General features: G+C 44.2%; 1 protein-coding gene across 8 annotated transcripts in view; it reads left to right on the top strand.

Moving 5' to 3' along the window:
- The window catches only part of SEL1L3 (SEL1L family member 3), a 97,494-nt gene that overhangs the window by 6,670 nt on the left and 69,774 nt on the right, over window positions 1–21,050 (top strand). For 6 of the 8 annotated variants that reach the window (XR_003432174.1, XR_003432173.1, XM_027103213.1 and 3 more), the window contains exons 2-5: window positions 5,232–5,802; window positions 16,222–16,348; window positions 17,987–18,108; window positions 18,462–18,577. Coding sequence is in view for 6 of the 8 variants with exons in the window: in XM_027103213.1 (XP_026959014.1) it covers window positions 5,232–5,802; window positions 16,222–16,348; window positions 17,987–18,108; window positions 18,462–18,577 (936 nt within the window). In the remaining 2 variants the exon portion in view is untranslated. Of the gene's footprint in view, window positions 1–5,231; window positions 5,803–16,221; window positions 16,349–17,986; window positions 18,109–18,461; window positions 18,578–21,050 lie in introns of those variants that run through there. The other 2 variants (XM_027103215.1, XM_027103212.1) reach the window with 2 other exon arrangements.

The following is a 21,050-nucleotide window of genomic DNA, read 5'->3' on the forward strand; positions in this document are numbered from 1 at the left end:
GGCATTATCTCCACCAGGCTGGCCTGGAAATGTACATATGTGACATTACCACCGTGTTTTTCATTATCACATTAACATGGGTGAACTCGCCAGATGAGCACGAGTCCAACAGGGGGTGGAGGGGCAGGAAATTTAAAAGTTTTAATTTATATTTTTTGGTGTGGGGAAATGGAAAAGTTCTAGAATGTAGGGCAGTTGCCTGAAAGGGAGAAGTCCACCCTAAAGGGACAAGGTGGGTGCGAGTGCCACCTTCTCTGACCTCACAGTCCCCCCGGGTCGACTCTGACCCCCAGGGGCCCAGTAAAATGTTCTTTGGAAGGAGATTAATGAGGCTGGTTGAAAAACAGAGGAGTGCCAACCCCCATCCCCCCACCCGCCCCAAAGAACTTGTGAATGTCAGGAAAGTTTGGTGGCGACTCAAGATTGGATCGAGTGCTTTGGTTTATATGAAGGTGCCCCCAGCGCTGTGGGGCGGTTGATCTGAGTTGGGCCACCGAGGCACCTGGCAGAAATGCCCACGCCTGGTACTTATTTCAGCAAAAAACCCTTAGCCAAACTCTACAATGTGCCGAGCTCTATCTTACAAGCCGGGGACGTAACAATGAACAAGACATGGACTCTGACTTTATAATTTCTAAACAAAGGAACGTTTGGGTGATGTTTAGCTTATGTTAATGCAACCTGGCATGTGAAAATACCTATGAAGGTTGGACACGTGTTATGCCCGTAGCTGAAACTCTTCAAGTTAATTGCTTTATTTTCCTGACAGGAAATAGCTCATAACACACACATAACTTGAGCCAGGAAATCAGCTTCAGCTTAATCAATATTTAGAATGTGATGTGTCTCTAATCGGTGTTGGTTTTGTACATAACAGAGGTAGCCACGACTCATGGCGTAGCAGCTGCCCGCTGGGTCTGCTCCAACTCACGAGATGCCAGCTTCCTATGTTACATAGGTGCCCACGAGAAGGAAGATTGCAAAACCTTCCTGAGGGATTTAGACCATGCTCCTCAAATCACATACAGTAACTCTGAGGTCCTCTTTGGGGCTGGCATACCCCCATCATATTAAGAACATCGCCCTATCCCTGAAGTTGCTCTTCTCTTGTTCCCCAGCTGTCACTAATGTTTCTCTCACTTCTTTAAACATCTATTTCAGTCCATGAAATTCTCGTTGTTGTTGTTGTTGTTTTTTGGCTGCACCAAGTGGCTTGCAGGATCTTAGTTCCCCCACCAGGGATGGAATCTGTGCTCCCTGCAGTGGAAGCGCGGAGTCTTAACCACTGGACCGCCAGGGAAGACCCGTCAGACCATGAAATTCGACCTCTTTTCCTAGCCTAGCTCCAACTTCTCATCCTACTTAGATCTTTATTGAAAGAAACATTAGCAAGGTGTCAACATACCCATGAGGGACCCTTGGCAAAATAGCAAATCAAGCCCCATCAACCACATGTATAGGAAATGATGCCTGATTGGGTTATTCATCTTATTTCTCCTATGTGATCATTCCTTTAAAAAGTATATCTTTTGTCACTCTGTGTTCTTTAAAACTGTAGCACTTTAAGTGGTCTTCTAATTCAGCTGATTATTATATGATCTCGTCATCTTTCCAAATGGCTATAATTCAAAATAATGACGAGAACACATTTTCATAAAAATGACAAAATAACTAATATCTAATGATACAAAAACTCTATCTAGAATAAAAGCTCGATAGTCTGTAACAGTGATCTGCAAACTACGGCCCCCGGGCCAATCCGGCCAGCTACATTTTTCTGTAAACAAGGTTGCACTGGACCACAGCCATGCTCACTGGCTTATGTGTTGTCAATGTCTGCTTTCTTGATACCACACTAGATGGACATCAGCAGCTGAAAAACCCCAAATAATTACCATCTGGCCCTTTTTTACAGGAAAAGTCTCTGACCTCAGATCTAGAATAGCGCCATTGGATAGAAATACGTGAGCCACGAATTCGAGCCACATATGTAATTTCACATTTTCTAGTAGCCTCCCTAAACAAGTAAACAGAAACAGGTAAAATTAATTTTAGTAATGCATTTTATTGAACTCACTGTATCTTAATCTTACCATTTCAACATGTAATCAGTATAAAAATTATTAATGAGATTTTTTTATCCTTTTTTGTGTTCAGTCTTTGAAATCCATTGTATCTTTTACACTTACAGCACATCTCGGGTTAAGTGCTTAGTATGACCTGTGGCCACCATATCGGATAGCGTACATCTAGGACCCGTCAACCTGGAATTTACTTTTACTTGAGACTCTGAAGCCAGTGAAAACAAAATGATCTTCATATGAGTATATGGAGATTTCCTTAAAAACAGAATTTCAGGAGAAGGTGCTGGAGCGACTACACTGTCAGGTGTCCCATACCTTCTTCATTCTCGTCTGTCACCACCCATCTCCACAATGATGAGCCTGGGGTCTGGAAATCTGTGGGTCGCCAAGCAAAAGTGAAACTATATTTAGCATGATGCTGTGCTTATTAACGTGGAAAAGTGGGCTGGGGCATTTTTAGCAATAAGATGTAAATGAATTAACTGCACTTTCCAATGAAATTTAAGGAAACCAGACGGCTCTGTTTAAAAGAGGTTTTCACTGGAGTTCCTAGCATCAGCAATAAAAATGTGATTAAAAAAAATTGAAGTGGGAGAACGGGGCCTGGGTGGGGTATTAAGGTATACATGAAAAGAACAAGGAAGAGGTTTTAAGTCATTCTTTGAGAAGGGACACAATGTGATATTTAATATACCACAGCATATCCTGGACTCTGTTCCCTATTGTCTCACTAAATAAGCAAATGTCTCCTTCCGGGGAGCTGAGAAAGGGAAGCCTTGGGGGCTTTTGGACTGAGGCGCGCAGGTCACCCATGGGCACCACTCTGGCCCAGCTCCCATCAGCACCAGCAGTCTCTGGCTTCGGCTAAACGCTGCTATGGGCTTAATAGCTCGATTTGAATCTTGAGGAGGCGGCCACGTCTCGGCACATCTGGCCAAATGAGTAAACCATCGCTTGTGGACAAATGCTGGCTGTATCTCTCTTCATATGAAAGCAGAATCAGCCTGGAGTTCCCAGGCAGCCATGGAACGGCAAATCTTTGGTTTCATGGTGTGTGCTGTGGGGTGGAGAATGTCGGAGTGGGCATGAGGTAAAGGAGCCAGGCTTCTGGGCCGGCCTCTGCTAAGCCCGCAGCTGCGGGATGTCGGAGAACATCCCCTCGGGGTTGCCATGTCCTTGTCTGAAAACGGGGGTGGGCTGGCGTATCACCAAGGGCTTGTGACCCTCATATTCCCATGTCCTTTTGTGTCTTTATTTACAAACCTTCTGTCCTCTGGCCAAACCCGGCTGCTTGCTAGACCCCCAGGACAGCCGCCTGTCCCTCCTTTCATGTCTCTACTTAAGCTGTTCACACCACTTGCAGTGTCCTCCCTTTGCCTCTCTATCTAAAGAATTTCTCTTCATCCATCGAAGCCCAATTGAAATGCCATTTCCTCCGTAAAGCCTTTCCCAGAGCCCCCGTCAGAATTACTGTCATTTGGTGCTGTGTTCCCTTAGGGTTTGCATTTAGTTTGACTGGAGTGCAGGCCATGTTCTGCCAAGTGTCTGCTCTTTGTAAACATGATTCTCTGATTCCAGACTTCGCATTTTACTCACCTTTGCCCCTCCTACAGCCCTAAGCCAGAATTGAAGAAAGAGGTCCCTATTTCTTCCTTCTTTGGAGAAGACCACAGTGACCTTTTTCTTTAAACTTGTGGTTAAAAAATTCATAGCATAACATTTACCACTTTAGCCATTTTTTTTTTTGGGGGGCGGTATGCGGGCCTCTCACTGTTGTGGCCTCTCCCGTTGCGGAGCACAGGCTCCGGACGCGCAGGCTCAGCGGCCATGGCTCACGGGCCCAGCCGCTCCGCAGCATGTGGGATCTTCCCGGACCGGGGCACGAACCCGTGTCCCCTGCATTGGCAGGCGGACTCTCGACCACTGCGCCACCAGGGAAGCCCTCCACCTTTTAACTATAATGAATAATGCTGCTGTGAACCTGGTGTAAGTCTATGAACATATCTCTTCCAAGCCCTGCTTTCAACTTAGATATAGACCCAGAAGTGGAATTGCTGGGTCATATGACAATTCTGTGCTTAATTTTTTAGGAACTGCAGTACTGCCTTCCACAGTGGCTGCACCATTTTACATTCCCAGCAGCGATACAGAAGGGTTCCAAATTTCTCTGCATCCTCTCTAACACTTGTGGTTTTCTTTTTTTAAAAAAATAGTAGCCATTCTAATGGGTGTAAATTGGTCCAAAGTAACCTTTTTGCTATTGTGTTATGGATGTCTAAATCTCAAAGTCACATTTAGAACAGCTCTTAGCATCCATCCATCCGTGCCTCATGATCAAAACATTGCCTTAATTTCAGGACCAAACTTTCCAGATTTCTTCTGGAGGGGAAGTCCACACTGAGAGGGCTTCATCATCTAAAGAGCTAGATAACTAATACAACATTGTAAATCAACTATACTTCAATATAAAATAAAAATTAAAAAATGAAGAACTACATAAATAAACCTGCAGCTGAAATCTCTCTTGGCACCTGTGGCGCCATCCATGGTGAAAGAATCAGACAACACAGTTTGTGGTCCAAGCCTGCCTGTGTGTGATTTGGAGCAATAGAAACCTCTTGCTGGCCCATTCATCATGCATGCTTGTCCTAGCTCAGAACTTATGGAGAAAAAGCGCCCCAGCTGGCATCCCTGATATGTGTTCTCTCCGGTGCACTTTGAACTCTTCTCCCCTCCTTTGATTTGGGTGCATTTGACCACCATTTGAAGTCAGGACAATAGTTTGGAAATGTCTGGAGCTGGATTGCCTCTTTTTCACTTTAAGGCACGTTCACTGCTCCTGGATTTGTCGTGAACTAGCTCCATCATTTGGAAACCAGCTCTGGAATGTTTGCCACGTAGATTTGAAAGTCCCATCTTGATGAGCAGATGCTACTGAGTCTGGAGAGAGAGTTTAATGTGGCCTAATCTTCATTTGTGTGTGTGTTGGTTTTTCTCCAATTATTCGGTAGTGCTTTCGACATCTTTTATCTTCCACTTTCATTGCATTATGTAAATGGATATTTTTTTCTTCCAGGAAAACAATGATTCACGTATCTGTTAATATGATCATTTTTAAGCTTTCTGTATCTTTTTTTTTCTTTTCAGAATTTTGTACCATCTTTGGGTAGGCAGACTTCCCTGACGACGTCGGTGATACCCAGAGCTGAGCAGAGCGTGGCTTACGAAGACTTTATTTATTTCACTGTCTTTGAAGGAAATGTTCGCAACGTTTCTGAAGTCTCGGTGGAGTATTTATGCTCTCAGCCTTGCGTTGTCAATTTGGAAGCAGTGGTTTCATCTGAGTTCAGAAGTAGCATTCCCGTGTACAAAAAAAGGTGGAAGAATGAGAAACATCTTCACACCAGCAGGACACAAATAGTACATGTGAAATTTCCAAGCATCATGGTTTATAGAGATGATTATTTCATCAGACACTCCATTTCGGTATCTGTGGTGATACTACGCGCCTGGATTACTCACCGATATAGCGGTGGAGACTTGAATGTTAAATGGGAGGAAAACTTGCTACATGCTGTAGCGAAGAATTATACCCTGCTGAAGACCATCCCACCTTTTGAACGCCCTTTCAAAGATCATCAGGTGTGCCTTGAGTGGAACATGGGTTATATTTGGAACCTTCGAGCAAACAAGATTCCCCAGTGTCCTCTCGAGAATGGTAGGTCGTTTGCCTTGCTAGGAACCTAATTCTCATTTTTTTTCCAGACAGCTTGGCTCATAAGAGGAGGGCAGGGGAAAATTCTTGTATTAGTGGTGGGGGACAAAGCAAATGGAATCTGTAATTTTGGACTTTGGGGACAAAACAGGAAAAGTGAAAAGGTGTTGAGAAGAGACAGAGGAGCAGAGAATAGGATTGAACAGGGAGTTGAGAGAGGGACAAAGAGCCATGGAAGGGGTGCCTTGAGAGGCTGGGATCTGCTTTACGTTGGAGAGGAGCTTTAGTGCCGCTGAAATGAGAATGAGGAGAATCTTCCTCCCCGTCTCCCTCAAAAATCCCACATGTGTCAGTTTTTGTGCAGCGTTGGCTTTTCAGCCAAGCCTACCCGGGTTCAACTCCTGGCTCTGCCGCTTTCTGCCAGTGTAACTTGCAGAGTCTCAGTTTTCTCATCTGTAAAATGGGGGTAATAAATAACAATTCCCTCAGGGCAGTATTGTGAGAATTCAATGAAATGTGCTCAGCACAGTAATCAGCACTCAGTAAAAATTAGTAGCCATAGTGATGCTAGAATGCAAACTCTGTATTTTATCCTAAACGTCACAGGGTCACAGCCACTGAAGGATCAGTAGAGGAGGCCTCTTTGAAGCACTGGGGTTGGAGCTCTCAGGCTGCGTGCATTTAGAAGAAGGGGCTGAAATTCTCTCCGTTGTTGCACGGGCACCTTGCTGTATGGAAGCTGAGCGCCTGCCAGCTCCTCTCCATATCCTGCAACGGGAAGCTTATGCAGCCATGCTCCCAGGCACCCGCCTGGAGTCGGGCAGTATTTCCTAAAGTGGGAACCTAAGACCACCTGCAACACAATCACCAGGGCTCTTGTTGCAAATGCAGATTTCTGGTCCTCATCTATTTCCTGCTAAGCCAGGATCTGTGAGGCAAAGGGCCCTAGAATCCACATTTTAAATACATTCCCATGACTCTGATGCACCTTAAAGCTTGAGAACCTCTAGAGCAGGGATAGAGCTGGTGGGACTTTGAGTTGCAGAGGCTGGACCCCCAGGCAGGCTTGGTGGGTGGAGGAAATCCACAGGCCTGTGACAGCAGACCCAGGGACGTGCCTGACACCTCTTAGTCTCCAAGAGGAATGGTTTGGAGCAAGGTGACTTCAGGACACAGTGAGAACACTGGCAGTGAGTATTTCCTGGGGCTACCCCCAAACACCCCTGCATATAATGAAAACCGAAAGGGCCAGAGCCCACTTGCTGTAGAGCCAACACATTTGGCATTAAAAACAAAACAAAACAGAACAAAACCTCTTTATTTTGAAATAATTAGAGATTTGTAAGAAGTTGTAAAAATGGGAGAGAGTCCCCTGTATCCTTCCCCCAGCTTCCCCTAATTGTGACATCTTCCATAACTACAGTACAATGTCAAAACCAGGAAACTGACGTTGATCTAATACTCTTAACTAGACTGCAGACCTTATTCAGCTTACCCCGGTTTTTACGTGCATTTTTACATTTTTTTTACGTGCGTAGTTCTAGACAATTTCATCCTACATTTTATCTTAATAGCCCTCTTCTGTGTCTGGCTTATGTTTGTGCAGTGCTTTAAATACAGAAATATCTAGAAGAAGTAGACAAATTCCCTTTCTGTGTGTGTGTCTGCACATTGGGGGTAGGGTGGGGTGGGCAGTTAAGCCTCTGAAATCGTCGAGCTGCGTGCGTTTTGATGATCCGTGTGCCTCCCTCTTCCAGGCAGAACCCTATGCTAGTATCCGTCTGGAATGCCTTCCACAGGGGTATCTGATTCGTTAAGGAGAAGGAAGCATGGGGCACACGCAGCCACAGTTTTGCTTTGCCTCCGATTGATTTTGTCAGGGCTTAATGATTCCATTTCATGTTTGGCAAATCACATATTTCTCATTGAAGAATGACGGAATCGCAAGCTGGAAGTTTTCAAATGAAGTCATTTACGAACCGGTTGAGTACTTAGGGCTCCTGAACGTACCCTTAAACTGTGAAACGGCTTTTCTTTTCTTTTGTTGTTCCTTCCCCTAGTCACAGGGCTCAGGAACAGCACAGAGGGATTTTTTTCTCCCAGCCTCCTTCAGACCATTACTTTTGGGGTGAGAACCAGTCTAATAACGCAGAGGAAAACCTTTTCTAAGAGTCAAAGTCACTGGAAATAGGTGTGGGGAGCTTCCTCCACCCTCAAAACCAACTGTTTGTATGGCTAAGAAAAGGCGAGCACTTCCTCTCCCTCTCTTAAAAAGACAAATCAAAAGAGTGTCTGCAGCAGCCCTGTCAAAGTGTCCACGACCTTTGTTCTTGTTATTGTCTGCACGATGGAAGGGGGCCAGGCCTCTGGCTTGTTCCCAGCAGGGGCTTCTTTTTTCGGCTCTTGAAGAACAAGAGTCTAGTGGAAATAACAAGGTGGCATCAGGGCGCCACGGGGGAGCTTTCAGGCCTGGCCTTGTCACAGTCTGCAGCCAGCCCTGGTGTGGGGTGGAGGGAGACGTTTTCTGTGTCAGGTGCCTGATGTCATACAGGAGGTCTGCGTCTGAACTAAGTACCCCCCGACTCGCTTGCCTTTTCTTTTTTTCTTTATAAAGAGAGAGCCCAGTCCCCACGCACCGATGTTCTGTGAGTGTGGTCGCAGTGCCCCTCCATCAAAGCCTTAGCTTCAGCTCCCAGGGCCTGAGCTGTGCGCGCCCAGACACTCTGCAGCTTACCTCCTGGGCTGGGACTGTGCCAGGCCGGGCCGGTGGGCTGATTGTTGGTGGAGGTGCAGCCGGCTTCTGTCCCGCCCCGCTGAGTAAACCTACCCCAGATCAGAAGCCGGCAGCCTTTCAGGACACGTGTGTGCCAAGGCTCGGCCACGTGCCCTTCTGATGCACCTGTTCCTGCTGCATCCTGGGCATGTGGGCCATTGGCGGCTAGGTCCACCCTGCCTGAGGCCACTTATTGTCCATTCCCTTGGGGGAGGGCACCGGCCATCAGCTGCTGCCCCTCACCAGCCACACGTGTGCCTGACTCACCCAGAGAAAGAAATCAACCACACAGGCCGGTAGCTCTAGGGGCGCACCTGGACTTGACGTCCTATTTTGACAGATCAGCTAGCCCTGCTGCCTCTATCTTCGGCCCGTCACTGCATATTCAGTTGCTTCTCACCAGTGTTTGCTGTCATCCTAGTCTAAGCCACCATTGTCCCTGTCTGGACTCCGTCCGTAGGCTGCAAATGGCCTCCCCACTTGCCCTCGTTCCTCACACGGCAGCCGGTGCAAGCAGCTCACCGCACCCCCTGCAGGCGGCTCCTCCCATCACACCAGGAAAAGTCAGCCACGTCCCTTAGCGTGGCCTGTGGAATCTGTCCCTGTCCCCTTGCTGGCCTCATCTCCTGCCACGCTCACCCTTGCCCACCTGTCCCAGCCACGCAGACCTGCTTGCTTCTCCCTTGATGTACCAAGTTCGCTCCCATTTTCGGACATCTGCATTACTGTCCCCTCCGCCTAAGATGCTGCTCCCCCCGGATCACTACGTGGCTTGCTTTCTTATCTCATTCCTACCTCTACACAAATGTCATCTCATCCGGGACAGCTTCCTTGACCACCTTATCTAAGGCGGCAGCCCCACCCCTGCTACTCCCGTCCCATCGATATCTACCTTTTATTTCCTTCACAGCCTTGGCACCGCTGGACCTTGTAATTAAATATATGTAATGGCTTATTTGCCTGTTGAGTGTCTCCATACTAGAACACAGGCTCCATAAGTCCCGCTTTGTCTGGTTCCAGTGCGACGCCCTGCACACAGCAGGCTCGCGGTGACTGTTTGTTGATTGAGTGATGAATGCTGTCAGCCAAGGGGCAAGGACCCTTTCTCTCTTAGCTGATGTGTGACCATCACACTGTGACAGCACCCTCACACGGCTACGTAGGGAGCATGTGGGGCTAGGCGGCAGCCCCGAGCCTCCCCTAGGGCCAGCACACTCTGAGGCTTCCCCGGTGGAGCCCATTTGGGCTGAGCTGGTTAAAGCTGCAGTGAAAAAAAAAAAGCTGCAGTGATTCTCCTTTGCAACCACACATGAGCTCACCTGCACCCTGCACATGCCCTCTAGTTTGAGTCTGTCCTCTCCCACCCCTATACCTCGGCTAAAGAAGCTTCTTTTACAGGCAGCTGCCTTCCCTGGCTGCCCCCCAACACTCCCCCACCCCCAGTGCCGTCTTTCATGTCTTCCTGGCAAAATCATACTCATATTTCAGTAGCCAGCTCAAATTTTCCCTCCTTCCCCCAAAGCACTTTTCTTTTCTATTGATTCCCACATCAGAAATTAACTTTCTACCCTCCAGCCTCCCCTTGTTCTCTGTTGGTACACATCACCCCCTTAGGATGTGTATCATGTTCAATTCAATAAAGATTGATTGAACACCTATCACGTACCAATTTCTTTACTAAGTCTGGAGGCTCAAAGATGCAGACACGGTCCCTCTCTTTAAGGTGGTTTTACAGGAAGTAAACACAGCTACCAATCGTAACAGCTACTTTCCCTTACTGAGCACTCGCTATGTGCCAGGAACTGGGCTAAGTGCTTTGTGCGAGTATCTAATTTAACCCGCCCAGTGCTCTACTGTCATTATTTACAGAGGAGGAAACTGACTCAGAGAGGTAGAGTAATTTGTCTAAGGTCACACAGCTAATAATGGAGCTAGGACTTGAACCCAGGTCGTTTGGTTCCCAAACACCATGCTTAACCATTAAGCTATACTGCCAGATGACATCATGAAGCTATTCACTTATTTAAGTCACTTATTCATTGAAAAAAGTTACCGAGCAGTCTACGTGTTAGGCCCTTTGCTAGGGTTCTTCACAGAGGAAGTGCTGTTTGAACAGAAACTTGAAGGATGAGTAGAGTTTTCACTGTCAGAAAAGGAATAAAAGAAAGGCATCCAGGCAGAAGGGGAAAAAAGAGGAGGCAACGCAGACTGATGGGGGAGTGGGGACGAGCCTACATCCCTTGGTGTGAGGGATGGCAAATGAGTTTCATCTTGCACGCCAGCTCAGAGCGATGGGAGTGGCTACCTAGAGCACAGTGCTGAGAGGGATTCTGAGGCCGAGCCTGTGCTTAGTGAGAAAGGGTGTCATGTGGATTGATTACCAATGTCTGCCACAGGTGAAGCGTGGAGTAGCAGCCCTGGAGCTATTATTTGTTCAGGTAGAGTCTCAAGTGTGAGATAGGCAATTCAGGATATAAGACTGGGAAGGCAGGTTGGGGCCGCACTTTGGAGGTTCTTAAATGCCGGGGTCAGGTGCAGTAAGCATTCTGTCCTAATTCTACCTACATGAACATTTTTCTGACCTTCCCTCTTAAGTCAGAAACTGGGGAACCTGGAAGTTTCCTTCTTCTCCACTCTCTTTTCACTAACAATTCATTCTCATTTTCAGGTCCAATAGATTGGAAGTGGAATTTCTTATAACAAAATTCCTTTACAACAAAATCATAGACTGAGTCACATTTTGGAGACAGACTTTACGTGTCTCTGTGAAAATATCAGCTTATTCAGTGAGACAATTCAAGTTAATGACATGATAATACTTTCTGTAACTATAAGAACTACACATTTGATACTTCTGGGAAAAAAAGACACAGTTCTTTCTTTCCCCCAGTTAATCACTGTAGACTGGATTTTTCAGTAATAGTGCTAATGAGTACCTAGCATCTGCATTGCCCTTTATGATTTCTGAACCACTTTTCCGATGCAGAATGTCTCATTTAACCCTTAGTAGCCCCAGGGAAGGACAGTATTCTCATTCTCTCCTTACAGAGGGGAACACTGAGGCTCAGGGAATTTGTTAATGGAGTCCCAGTTCTCTATTCTTTCACCTTTGCTAAGCCACCTCTCTGAAATATGCTAATACAGTCCTAACCCAGGTTCTAAATTAGAAGGAATACACTTTTTTATAAGTTGAATTTTCACTGACATGGATCACCCTGTTTTCCTCACCCACTGGACTTTGCCTCTTTGAAGTGGATTGAACCACCACAGCGCCCAGCGCGGGGAGACCTCTGCATGAGGCTGGCTCCTCCCGCTTGCATGGAGATGCTCAGAGATGTTGTTCTCTTCCCTTGTAGCCAAAAAAGTAATACAGGTACCTGGTGGAAAGTTCAGAGAGCATAAAAGGGTTTGGGGGAAGAGTAAATTCCCACCCACCCTATTCTTTTGGTCCTATTTCTAGAAGCAAACTCAGTAACACTAGTTTCTGTGTCTGCTTCCAGAAATGTTCTCTGCCCATATAAGCATTAGATTGATAACCCCTTCTCTTCATACACACGTTGGAGGATACTATAGACTCGGCCCTGCGCTCATTAACAATACGGCAGAGATTTTTCTATGTCAGTACTTGCTACACGACCCCATTCTTTTCAATAGCTCCTTAGCATTGCGTTGCCTGACACTCCATAATTGATTTACCCTGTCCCCTGCTGATGGTCATGCAGGTCATTTCTAGTCTTTTAACATTAACAAGGTTTCTCCAAGCATCCTTGTACATGTATCTTTGTACACACAAATAAATATTTTTGGAGGATAAATTACTGGGAGTGGAATTTATTTACTCTTAAGACTCCTAGTATTGAGTATGTTACAGACTTCCTTAGGCACTCACTTCACTGCCTAGTATCCTTTGGGGTGGTAGTTCTGACCTAAATCATACTTGCTAGAAGGTAGAGTTTTTGCTCTCAGGCTTTGGCTTTGAGGAAAATAAAACTCCTGATCGCTGCTGCCTGTTTAGTGTCCTGCATTTGGAAAGCAGATTGAGTTATCGACATTCTAACTTTACTTCTCTGGGTGGGAAAATCTTAGCTTCTTTTCCTCCAGGTTCCCCTTACAAACTTTTAGCCACAGTTATTCCTTGCCTCAAGACTATCTCTAACTTCCCCACTAAGGGACTGAGGGTCTCAGCTGCATCATTGTGATGTATTTGAAGCTCATCCTGAATAGGGCTTTGTTATGTAGAAACGGGCCCTTCCCCAGAGCAGGTGTCCTGTCAGGGCTCTGATCACTATGCTGAACTGGAGAATGGGCTGTGTAAGCCCCCCAGCCACTCCACTCAGGATGATACTCAAAATACTTAACAAACAGGGCTTCCCTGGTGGCGCAGTGGTTGAGAGTCCACCTGCCGATGCAGGGGACACGGGTTCGTGCCCTGGTCCAGGAAGATCCCACATGCCGCAGAGCGGCTAGGCCCATAAGCCATGGCCGCTGAGCCAGCATGTCCGGAGGCTGTGCTCCGCAACGAGAGAGGCCACGACAGTGAGAGGCCCACATAACGCAAAAAAAAAAAAAAAAAAAAATACTTAACAAACAGTATGGGCTGGGGGCCCCAGTCAAGCTCCCCCGGGCGCTGGCCCTGGTGCTGAAATAGGGTGGTGCTGGAGATCCTTGCTGAGCCAGGTTCTACTCTGAAGGAGAAGCCAGGGTGGGTGGGTAGTGGGTGGGGGCTTTGGAGGTTCAAGGCAACACCAGTCATCTAACCAATACACTGACGTGTTTCAGTACTTTAACAACTAGTACAGCCGCTCAGGGGCATGCCAGCTGAACACCAGTCCTAGCTCTCTCTGTGAGGACTTGTGAGACGTGATGTGGTCTAATAAAAAGCTCATTGTTTTGCAGTGGCAGACCAGGTTTGAGTCATACAACCTTCAACAAGACACTAACCCCTTTCTTGTCGCCAAATGAAGGAGTTTGCACCACGTTATATCTAATGTCTCTTTTTGCTCTAGAATCTGAGGAAATAAAACAAGCAAAATGACCAAGGGGGTAGGTTCCAAACCTGAACAGTTTTCCTGGCATTTTGTGTTTACGTCATAATGATGCCTTTTCCCTACCTAACTTCCTCATTCAAGATTAGCCAAAGAAATGGATCTGGGGGAAGGACCTGAAAAAAGAGAGACTTAATTTTTGGCTTGGGCAGCATGGGGCACATTATAAAATTATGGAACGTGTTGGGTGAAAGACAGGTTCAAATTCTGACTTGGCCACAACTATGTTCATTTGATCATTCATCCATTCATTCATTCACTCCCTAAATATTTATGGAGTCTCTATCAAGTGTTGGCCACTATTCTGGCTCTGAGGATGGAATAATGAATGAAGTAAAGTGCATGCTCTCTTGGAGCTTACATTCTATGTAAGTGAGCCATTTAACCTGTTTGGGCCCAAGTTCTGGACTTAAGTGTTCCTACCTGTAAATTCTTTAATGGGGCATGGCACTGGTACTGTTACTCCCCATTCTTGTGCCTATGACAGCCATCACTAATCAGTTATAGCACTCCAAGCAGCCAATCAGTTACTAGAAAATGTTATCCCGGGCTAGATGAATTCTAAAGTCCTTCCCTGCACCAAAATTTCATTCATATTAGTTATTTCTAATGAAATGGAAAGACAATATTATACTGAGGGAAAATTGTAATAGAACTCCAAATCAAAGAACTAGTAAAGCTACTGATTTTACAAGAGAACCACCATCACTTTGGTTTAGTTGAATACAAAAGATATGTGTTTATAAAAATTATTTTAGATCTTTGCGTCTTAGATTTTCCCTCCATAGTCTTTTGCTGCAAGTTCTCCTATTCAGCCAGCTTTTCTTTGATCACTGGATAAAGGAATGGCTCATCAACATTCACTTTTAACTCCCTTCACTTTAGAAACCTCCATTATGAAGCCTCCTTTTACTGGAGTCAGGTTGGGCAGAATCAAATCCTGTTCATTTTGATAAATGTTTCTACTATACACTAGATAACTCAACAGCAATCACTAGCAGAAGGCTTCCCAGGGGGCTAACATGACCGTCTGGTCTCTTACGTTCCACTCAACATGGTGGAAGCCAACCAAGGTTGGCTGATATCAACCTCTTGGTGAATTTTTTCCTTGGATTCTGAAGACACCCTTGCATATTTCCATTTCTAATCCCCTCTCTCCACTCCCATAACTAACCAGCAAGTCCGGTGTGCGCAAATTGAGCTCAAGTTGCAAAGAAATAAGCTTTGAAGTATTTTTGTTGGAATTGATAACTCCACCCTTTTGGATTTCCAAATGCATCTCTGAGACTTTGAAAACATTGCTCTTATGATTTCCAAGTTGTAATGAACCAGAGGTACCTCTTTATGTAATAAAACATTTTTCCCCATTGAGGAATGAGAGCTGGGGTGTCCAATATCCCAGGCTGAGGCTCCCATAATTTCTTCCAATATTGGCATTCGGTAACTTGCGCAGAAGTCAACTCTAGGAAGCCCAGGAAAATAGATTATTTCCACCATTTAATTATGGATATTTAAACCAAGGAGCATTTTAAGAAAGAGAAAAGTGATCTTTATTTCTAGGTTGTATTGGTGAATTTTTTTCTTTGAAGGGGGGTGGGGTATTGGAAATTAAAAACTCCGTATTAGCCTTGTAGGTATTAAATATAGATGAAATAACTCAGTTTTCCCTTTCAGATTTGTTACGGATGCTCCTCTTCTCTAGAACCACAGAATTCTCACACATTTGCAAAATAAAGTGGAAGCCTCCTTAGTTTTAAGGAGTATGGTTAGTAATATTTGCATAGGGTAACATGTTGAGGTTATGTGGAAAGTCTGCACGGATGAAAAAAAAAAACAGCTGTGCAATTTTAAGTGCATAGATTCTGAAACCAGACTGCTCGAGTTTGAATCCCAGCTCCACCTCTTATTATTCAACCTTCTCTAAGGCTCAGTTTAAAGAGGGACAATAATAGAATCTATTTCATAAGTTGTGAAATTAAGCAAGATTATTCCTGAAATGTGCTTAGCATATTGCCTGGCATATTCTAAGTGTTAAATAAATGTTAGTATTTTAGCAGCTGTGCATCTATTTCCTCATCTATAGACGGGGGATAATAATGAGGATTAAATGAATTTATATATAAATATATATGCATATATTTTTATACAGTAGTGTGGACCATAGTGAATGCTACTGAACTGTTAACTGTTATTATTATTACATAAATTCAAAACGCTTTTCTTAGCATTAGAAGTGCAGGATATAAGATGGTTAAGCACATAGACCCTGAGCTGGAAACTTGAAATTTCTCTCTACTACTTATTAGCTCTGTTACCTTAGGCAAGTAATTTTACCTCTCTATACCTCGGGCTTTTCATCTGTAGAATGGGACCAAGAAAGAATCTCCTTTATAGGGTTGCTATGAACACAAATTGAGATAGCTCTGTAAAGTGCTTCTCAGGTGGCTGGCGTATATTCAGTGTGCAATAAATGTTTGCTAATATTTTCAGACTCTTCATTTAAATGTTTGATGGGAGCTAGGCAGTGGGTTCCAGGAAGAATGTGATGTTGGAAGCAGTGTTTTTCTGGAAATAATTAAAAGGCAGCCATCTTGCTGTTTACAGATGTGGTCACCCTCCTGGGCTTTCTCTTTGCCTCCAGTGGAGAAAACACAGGCATTGTGAAGAAGTTCCCGAGATTTCGGAATCGAGAGCTAGAGGCCACCCGACGCCAGCGGATAGATTACCCAGTGTAAGAAGAGGCCGGTGATGGGGGCCGGTGGGGCGGTAGTACTCTTTTTATCTGAGGACCAGAGCAGGCTAGTGGAGCCAGTTAGGAAGACCTACCTTTGTAATATGCTTTGGAAAAATGATGAGATCTACATAGCTTAGGTAGAATTTGTGGACCTGAGAACCTCAAAGCATTCTGAAATTATTCTTGCACTTGGCAATCAATCCTCGCTTGACCTTGTATGCTGGTCCTGGGAATGACCCAAGTAGGTGAGTCAGGTGTTGGAGCCTGAGGCTTTGCAAGGTGTCAGGTGCAGCCAGCCACAGCCCTGACAGATTGCAGCCTTCACTTTGCCTTTTCTGTCTTGGAAGATTGGATGAGCTGCTTGAAATCTCACAACTTCTGATCTCCTCCACTGATTTCAGCAAAACCCAGATATATTTTTTTCCTTCTGCTGAATTGAAGATGCTGAAAATTGTTCGTGGTTTACCTCAGACTGGATGGATTCAGCAGAGTGATTTAATTCTTCCCATGCTGCTGGCTGTAGACAGATCTTGAGTCACTTTACTAAGCGTATGTTCTTGCTACGCTTCCTTGTAATAACTTATCTTCATGAGCTTTTGCTCAGCTGGGTGGGTCAGGAGGGAGCTGTGTGGTACCATCTGTTTGTATATCTTACCACCGATTTGAAGGCCCGTTTATAAAGCCCAGAATATTCTAAAGGTCTTGTTGGGATGAGTCCCCAAAGAACCTGGGGCCGCTGCCACTTTAACCCGAACTGTGAATTGGTTACTGGGGTAATGGAGAGCATTCTCTGTACAGGTTTTGACCTTGATTCATGTTTCACGTGCAAAATGCATTACTCCCAGCTTATCTTTGAACTGCTGGTCACTAGCACAATGTGTGGCATCTAGCAAATGTTCTGACAGCAAATATTTGCTGAATGGTTGGTGGATCACAGAGCTTGGCTAAATGTGTCCTAGTTAAGTTGACCACTGTTATTTTATCCTCACTCCACAAATCACAGATGGACAATATTTTTTCAACTAAAATAGCCCTAGTCCAGAAATGGAACAATGAGAGTAGTTGTTCCACATTGGTCAGCCAGAACTGTGATACTGAATAACCTAATATGGGCATTAAAATTGTATCTGTGTGTCCTGATTAGCATATAGTGATGCCATTTGCAAATTATGGCATTTTTCTGCCTTAGAGCTTTTATCTTTGAAAGAAACAAAATTGCTCAAAAGGCCCTAATTATGTTTTTTTTTAAATCATTGAAATTAGAACAGCTTCTTATCAAGTCACCTCTTATTAAAATCCAGATTTTTATTCTGTGTCTGGCTTTATAAGCCTTAATCAAGGATTCAAATGGTGGGCCTGTGCGAAGCTCAGAAAGACACAGGAAGGGTTTTTGGCGCAAGGTACAATGTCTGCTAGTTTTGCGCAACGACGCTTAACTCCTGTCTTTTGCAGTTACTGTAACTACCTCCTTTGTCTCAAAAATCAAGCTTTGCAAGCTGATCTCCCATGATGAACACGAAGGCAAATTCATCCCTTCATTGGAAAGAAAGCAATTTACTCCGTCATTGTTAACTGTAATTACCTGCTCTTGCATGATATCAGTCTGCAGAATTTTTTTTCTCCTCACTCTTATAGGTTTACTGTTTCACTGTGGCTTTATTTACTCCATTATTGCAAGGCCAATCTCTGTGGGATTCTGTATTTTGTTGATTCTAACGAGATGTACGGCACGCCTTCTGTATTTCTTACTGAAGAGGGTAAGTATGAAACAGAACCTTTAGAACGATAGTGTAGCTTTCTTATGCTCTGTCTACTGGCAGATACGTCTGTCTAGAATAAGGAATGTTGTCAACGTGGCAATTCAATGAGAATGATGGTTTCCAAATATGGGATTCAAGTTAAACTTGTTTTCTGGAAGATTAAAACAAACATATACAGATGAATGCACATATGTGTTTTGTTTGTTTTGCTTTGCTTTGCTTTTATTTAAAGGAAGAAGGAATGTGATCTAGTCCTATAGCTTTTTAGGACAGTCGTCGAAAAGATATAGCCACTTCATTCACTCCTAAGTATTTTCTGTCGTTTTCACAAGCTTTCATTTTCCTTTTAGGCCACTTGCATATTCAAATGCATCTTGTCAGAGGAGAAGACCTTGCTGTAAAAACGAAATTCACCATACCCTTGAAGGAGTGGTTTCGCCTGGATATCTCTTTTAATGGTGGCCAGGTACTGAAAGCTCGCTCCACCGTGATTCATATCAACATCATCACTTAACTTTAAGCATTGCTGTAAAGTCAGGGAGCTAGGAAACCTGCAAAAACAAATTTGTGGTATCTGATAAACTTTTACAACCATAACACTTTTTAAATCAAATTTTTATCGTTGGAAATTTAAATCATAAGAATTCTATCCCATTTAATTAACTTTTAAAGTGCTTCTTTCGACTCTATTGTGAATGAGTAAAGAATATAGCCAGCTACATAACCACGATTATCTGAGCAATTGAAGCCTTTTCTCCTAGCGAGATAGGCTTTGGGGAGATAAATGTTAAGACAGCCTTGGCCATATTTATATAGTGTTAGCAAATCTACAACTTTTTTACAGGAAATGGATTGGTTAGTTCAGCCAAGAAATGGTTTGACTGTTTTGGGCAGTTAAAACAATTGCTTATGCTTGGCATTAAACCGACAAATGAGAACCAACAAACCTAAGTGATGATTCCGGTGAGATGGAGGTCCTTTAACTACTTTGTACTATAAGACACTGCACATAATAGCTTCAAGCTTTCATAACGCAGATTTTATGGATTATGGCACCAGCAATGTGGATGTTTGAGAGCTTGGCTTCTGGCGGTAACTCTTGGAGGAAGATTCCTGCAGCCACAAATGCATTGTGTATGATAGAAAAACTCTCTGGCATGACACATGTTCTGTGATCATTGTTAATTAGTGACATAGTGACATTGCCATAATTGAAGATAATTCCATTTCTTCATATATACGATGTCAGGATGCTACTTTCTTCTGGTTACTTTATTTTCTCATCAGCTTTTTTTATTGATGTGTAACTTCCGATAACAAAACTGGAAAAGACTTTTTGCTTGTCTTGTGTATTAGATAATACACAGACTTCCCTTGGCGGTCAGGTCTATCACATTTCCTTTTTCTGAAGAGAAAAGAAATCAAGTCAGTCCTTGTAGCTTTCCTGAGGAGAGTCTGTAAGATGTTAGCTGGAAGTTTTTGTATGTTTGTTTCCTTAATGCTGTTAGGTGACATCGCTGTGGTCCATGTTTTAGCTTCTCATTTGCATGAGGATTATGGTGGCATAGCTTTCTCTTAAGGTCAGCTCAGTACCACGTGTCACTTAGGTATCAAATCATGAGAGCAAATCACAGATCTTATTTTGCACCAGCTGTATACAAGGCACTGTGCTCAAGGAGCTTACAGACTATTTATGGAAGTCGTATTAAGCAGGTGAGGGGTGTCATAAGGCGAGCTTAATTGCCAAATGGTTCGTATTGATTCACGGAAGAGAGACCGCACTTCACCCTGGGGTGCTCAGGGGAGGTTTCATAAAGAAGGTTCCTACGAATGGGCAGAGTTTAAATGGAGAAGCAAGGAGGGGGTACTTTAGCACATCACTGGAGGTTGGCAGATAAACCAGTTTGGAGTAGAAATTCGCTGCCTATAGAACGCTAATAGAAGAAAAAAATGTCTTTAGGGCAAGAATGTGGAGAATCTTGAATATCATGGAACTTAAATTTCTAGTTGCAAGGCAGCACAGCATCATCGAAGCTTTCGGAGCAGAAGAGTAAATCAAAGTAGTTCTTTAATTAAAGAGATGAATTTAATGGCAGAGTACATGATCGGGTAAAACAGGAGAGAAGAATTAGGAAGACCAGATGCAGTGGAAAGAAAAAAGAAGTAGATTTTTTTTAGTAAGCTTTTGCCATTTGCCCTTTCGTCTTTCCATCCCATCTGGTCTCTCTGATCACATAGGTTCCAGAATAGTACTTATTGTTTTTCTACACAAAATCCAGCTCTGTGGTGAGACTACTATATTCATTGCTTTGACTAAATGGACACATTGGCTTAAAGTAAATGGTTGGTTTACAGAAACAACTGGTCTGAGTCATTTTCTTCGCTGAACCAACATGCTCTATATGGCTGAATTGGGTTGGATTTTATGCGTTACCTTTTCTTTCATAGGTGTTAGAGCCACATCTTTGACAATCTAATTAAGTCAGAATGTGTTTTCTGAACACTTGCTCTGTGCTAGCACTGGGGGGAATAAAGGGAGCCCCTTAACCCCAGGGGCTTATGTTGTAGGCCCAGACACGAGAAGAATACACGGCAGCTAACAACATTTGCGACGAAAACATTGTCACCATTGAAATGACAGCGACAGTTCTCAGTGCTGAGGGAGAGAGGTTGGAAAGCCACCGTGCATGAAGAACATTCATCTCCTGTCTTGTTTTTCCCCCTAAGGCTCTCCTGGAATCAGAGACAAATTCCAAGAACTCCTTGTAGTATCTTACACATTTCCTTGTCTTTTTATGCAACAAGCTTTCAAGCACGAATACACCAAATGAACCTTCGGCTGGTAGTGTGGAAGTGTCTACAGCCCACTGGGGAAAACTGCATTATAGATATTTTTATCACATTAAGTCATTTGGAGGGACTTTCCTGGTGGACCAGTG

Source organism: Aethalodelphis obliquidens, unplaced genomic scaffold, assembly GCF_003676395.1.
Source record: "Aethalodelphis obliquidens isolate GAN/ISIS:26980383/991018 unplaced genomic scaffold, ASM367639v1 scaffold6, whole genome shotgun sequence".
Lineage (NCBI taxonomy): Eukaryota > Metazoa > Chordata > Mammalia > Artiodactyla > Delphinidae > Aethalodelphis > Aethalodelphis obliquidens.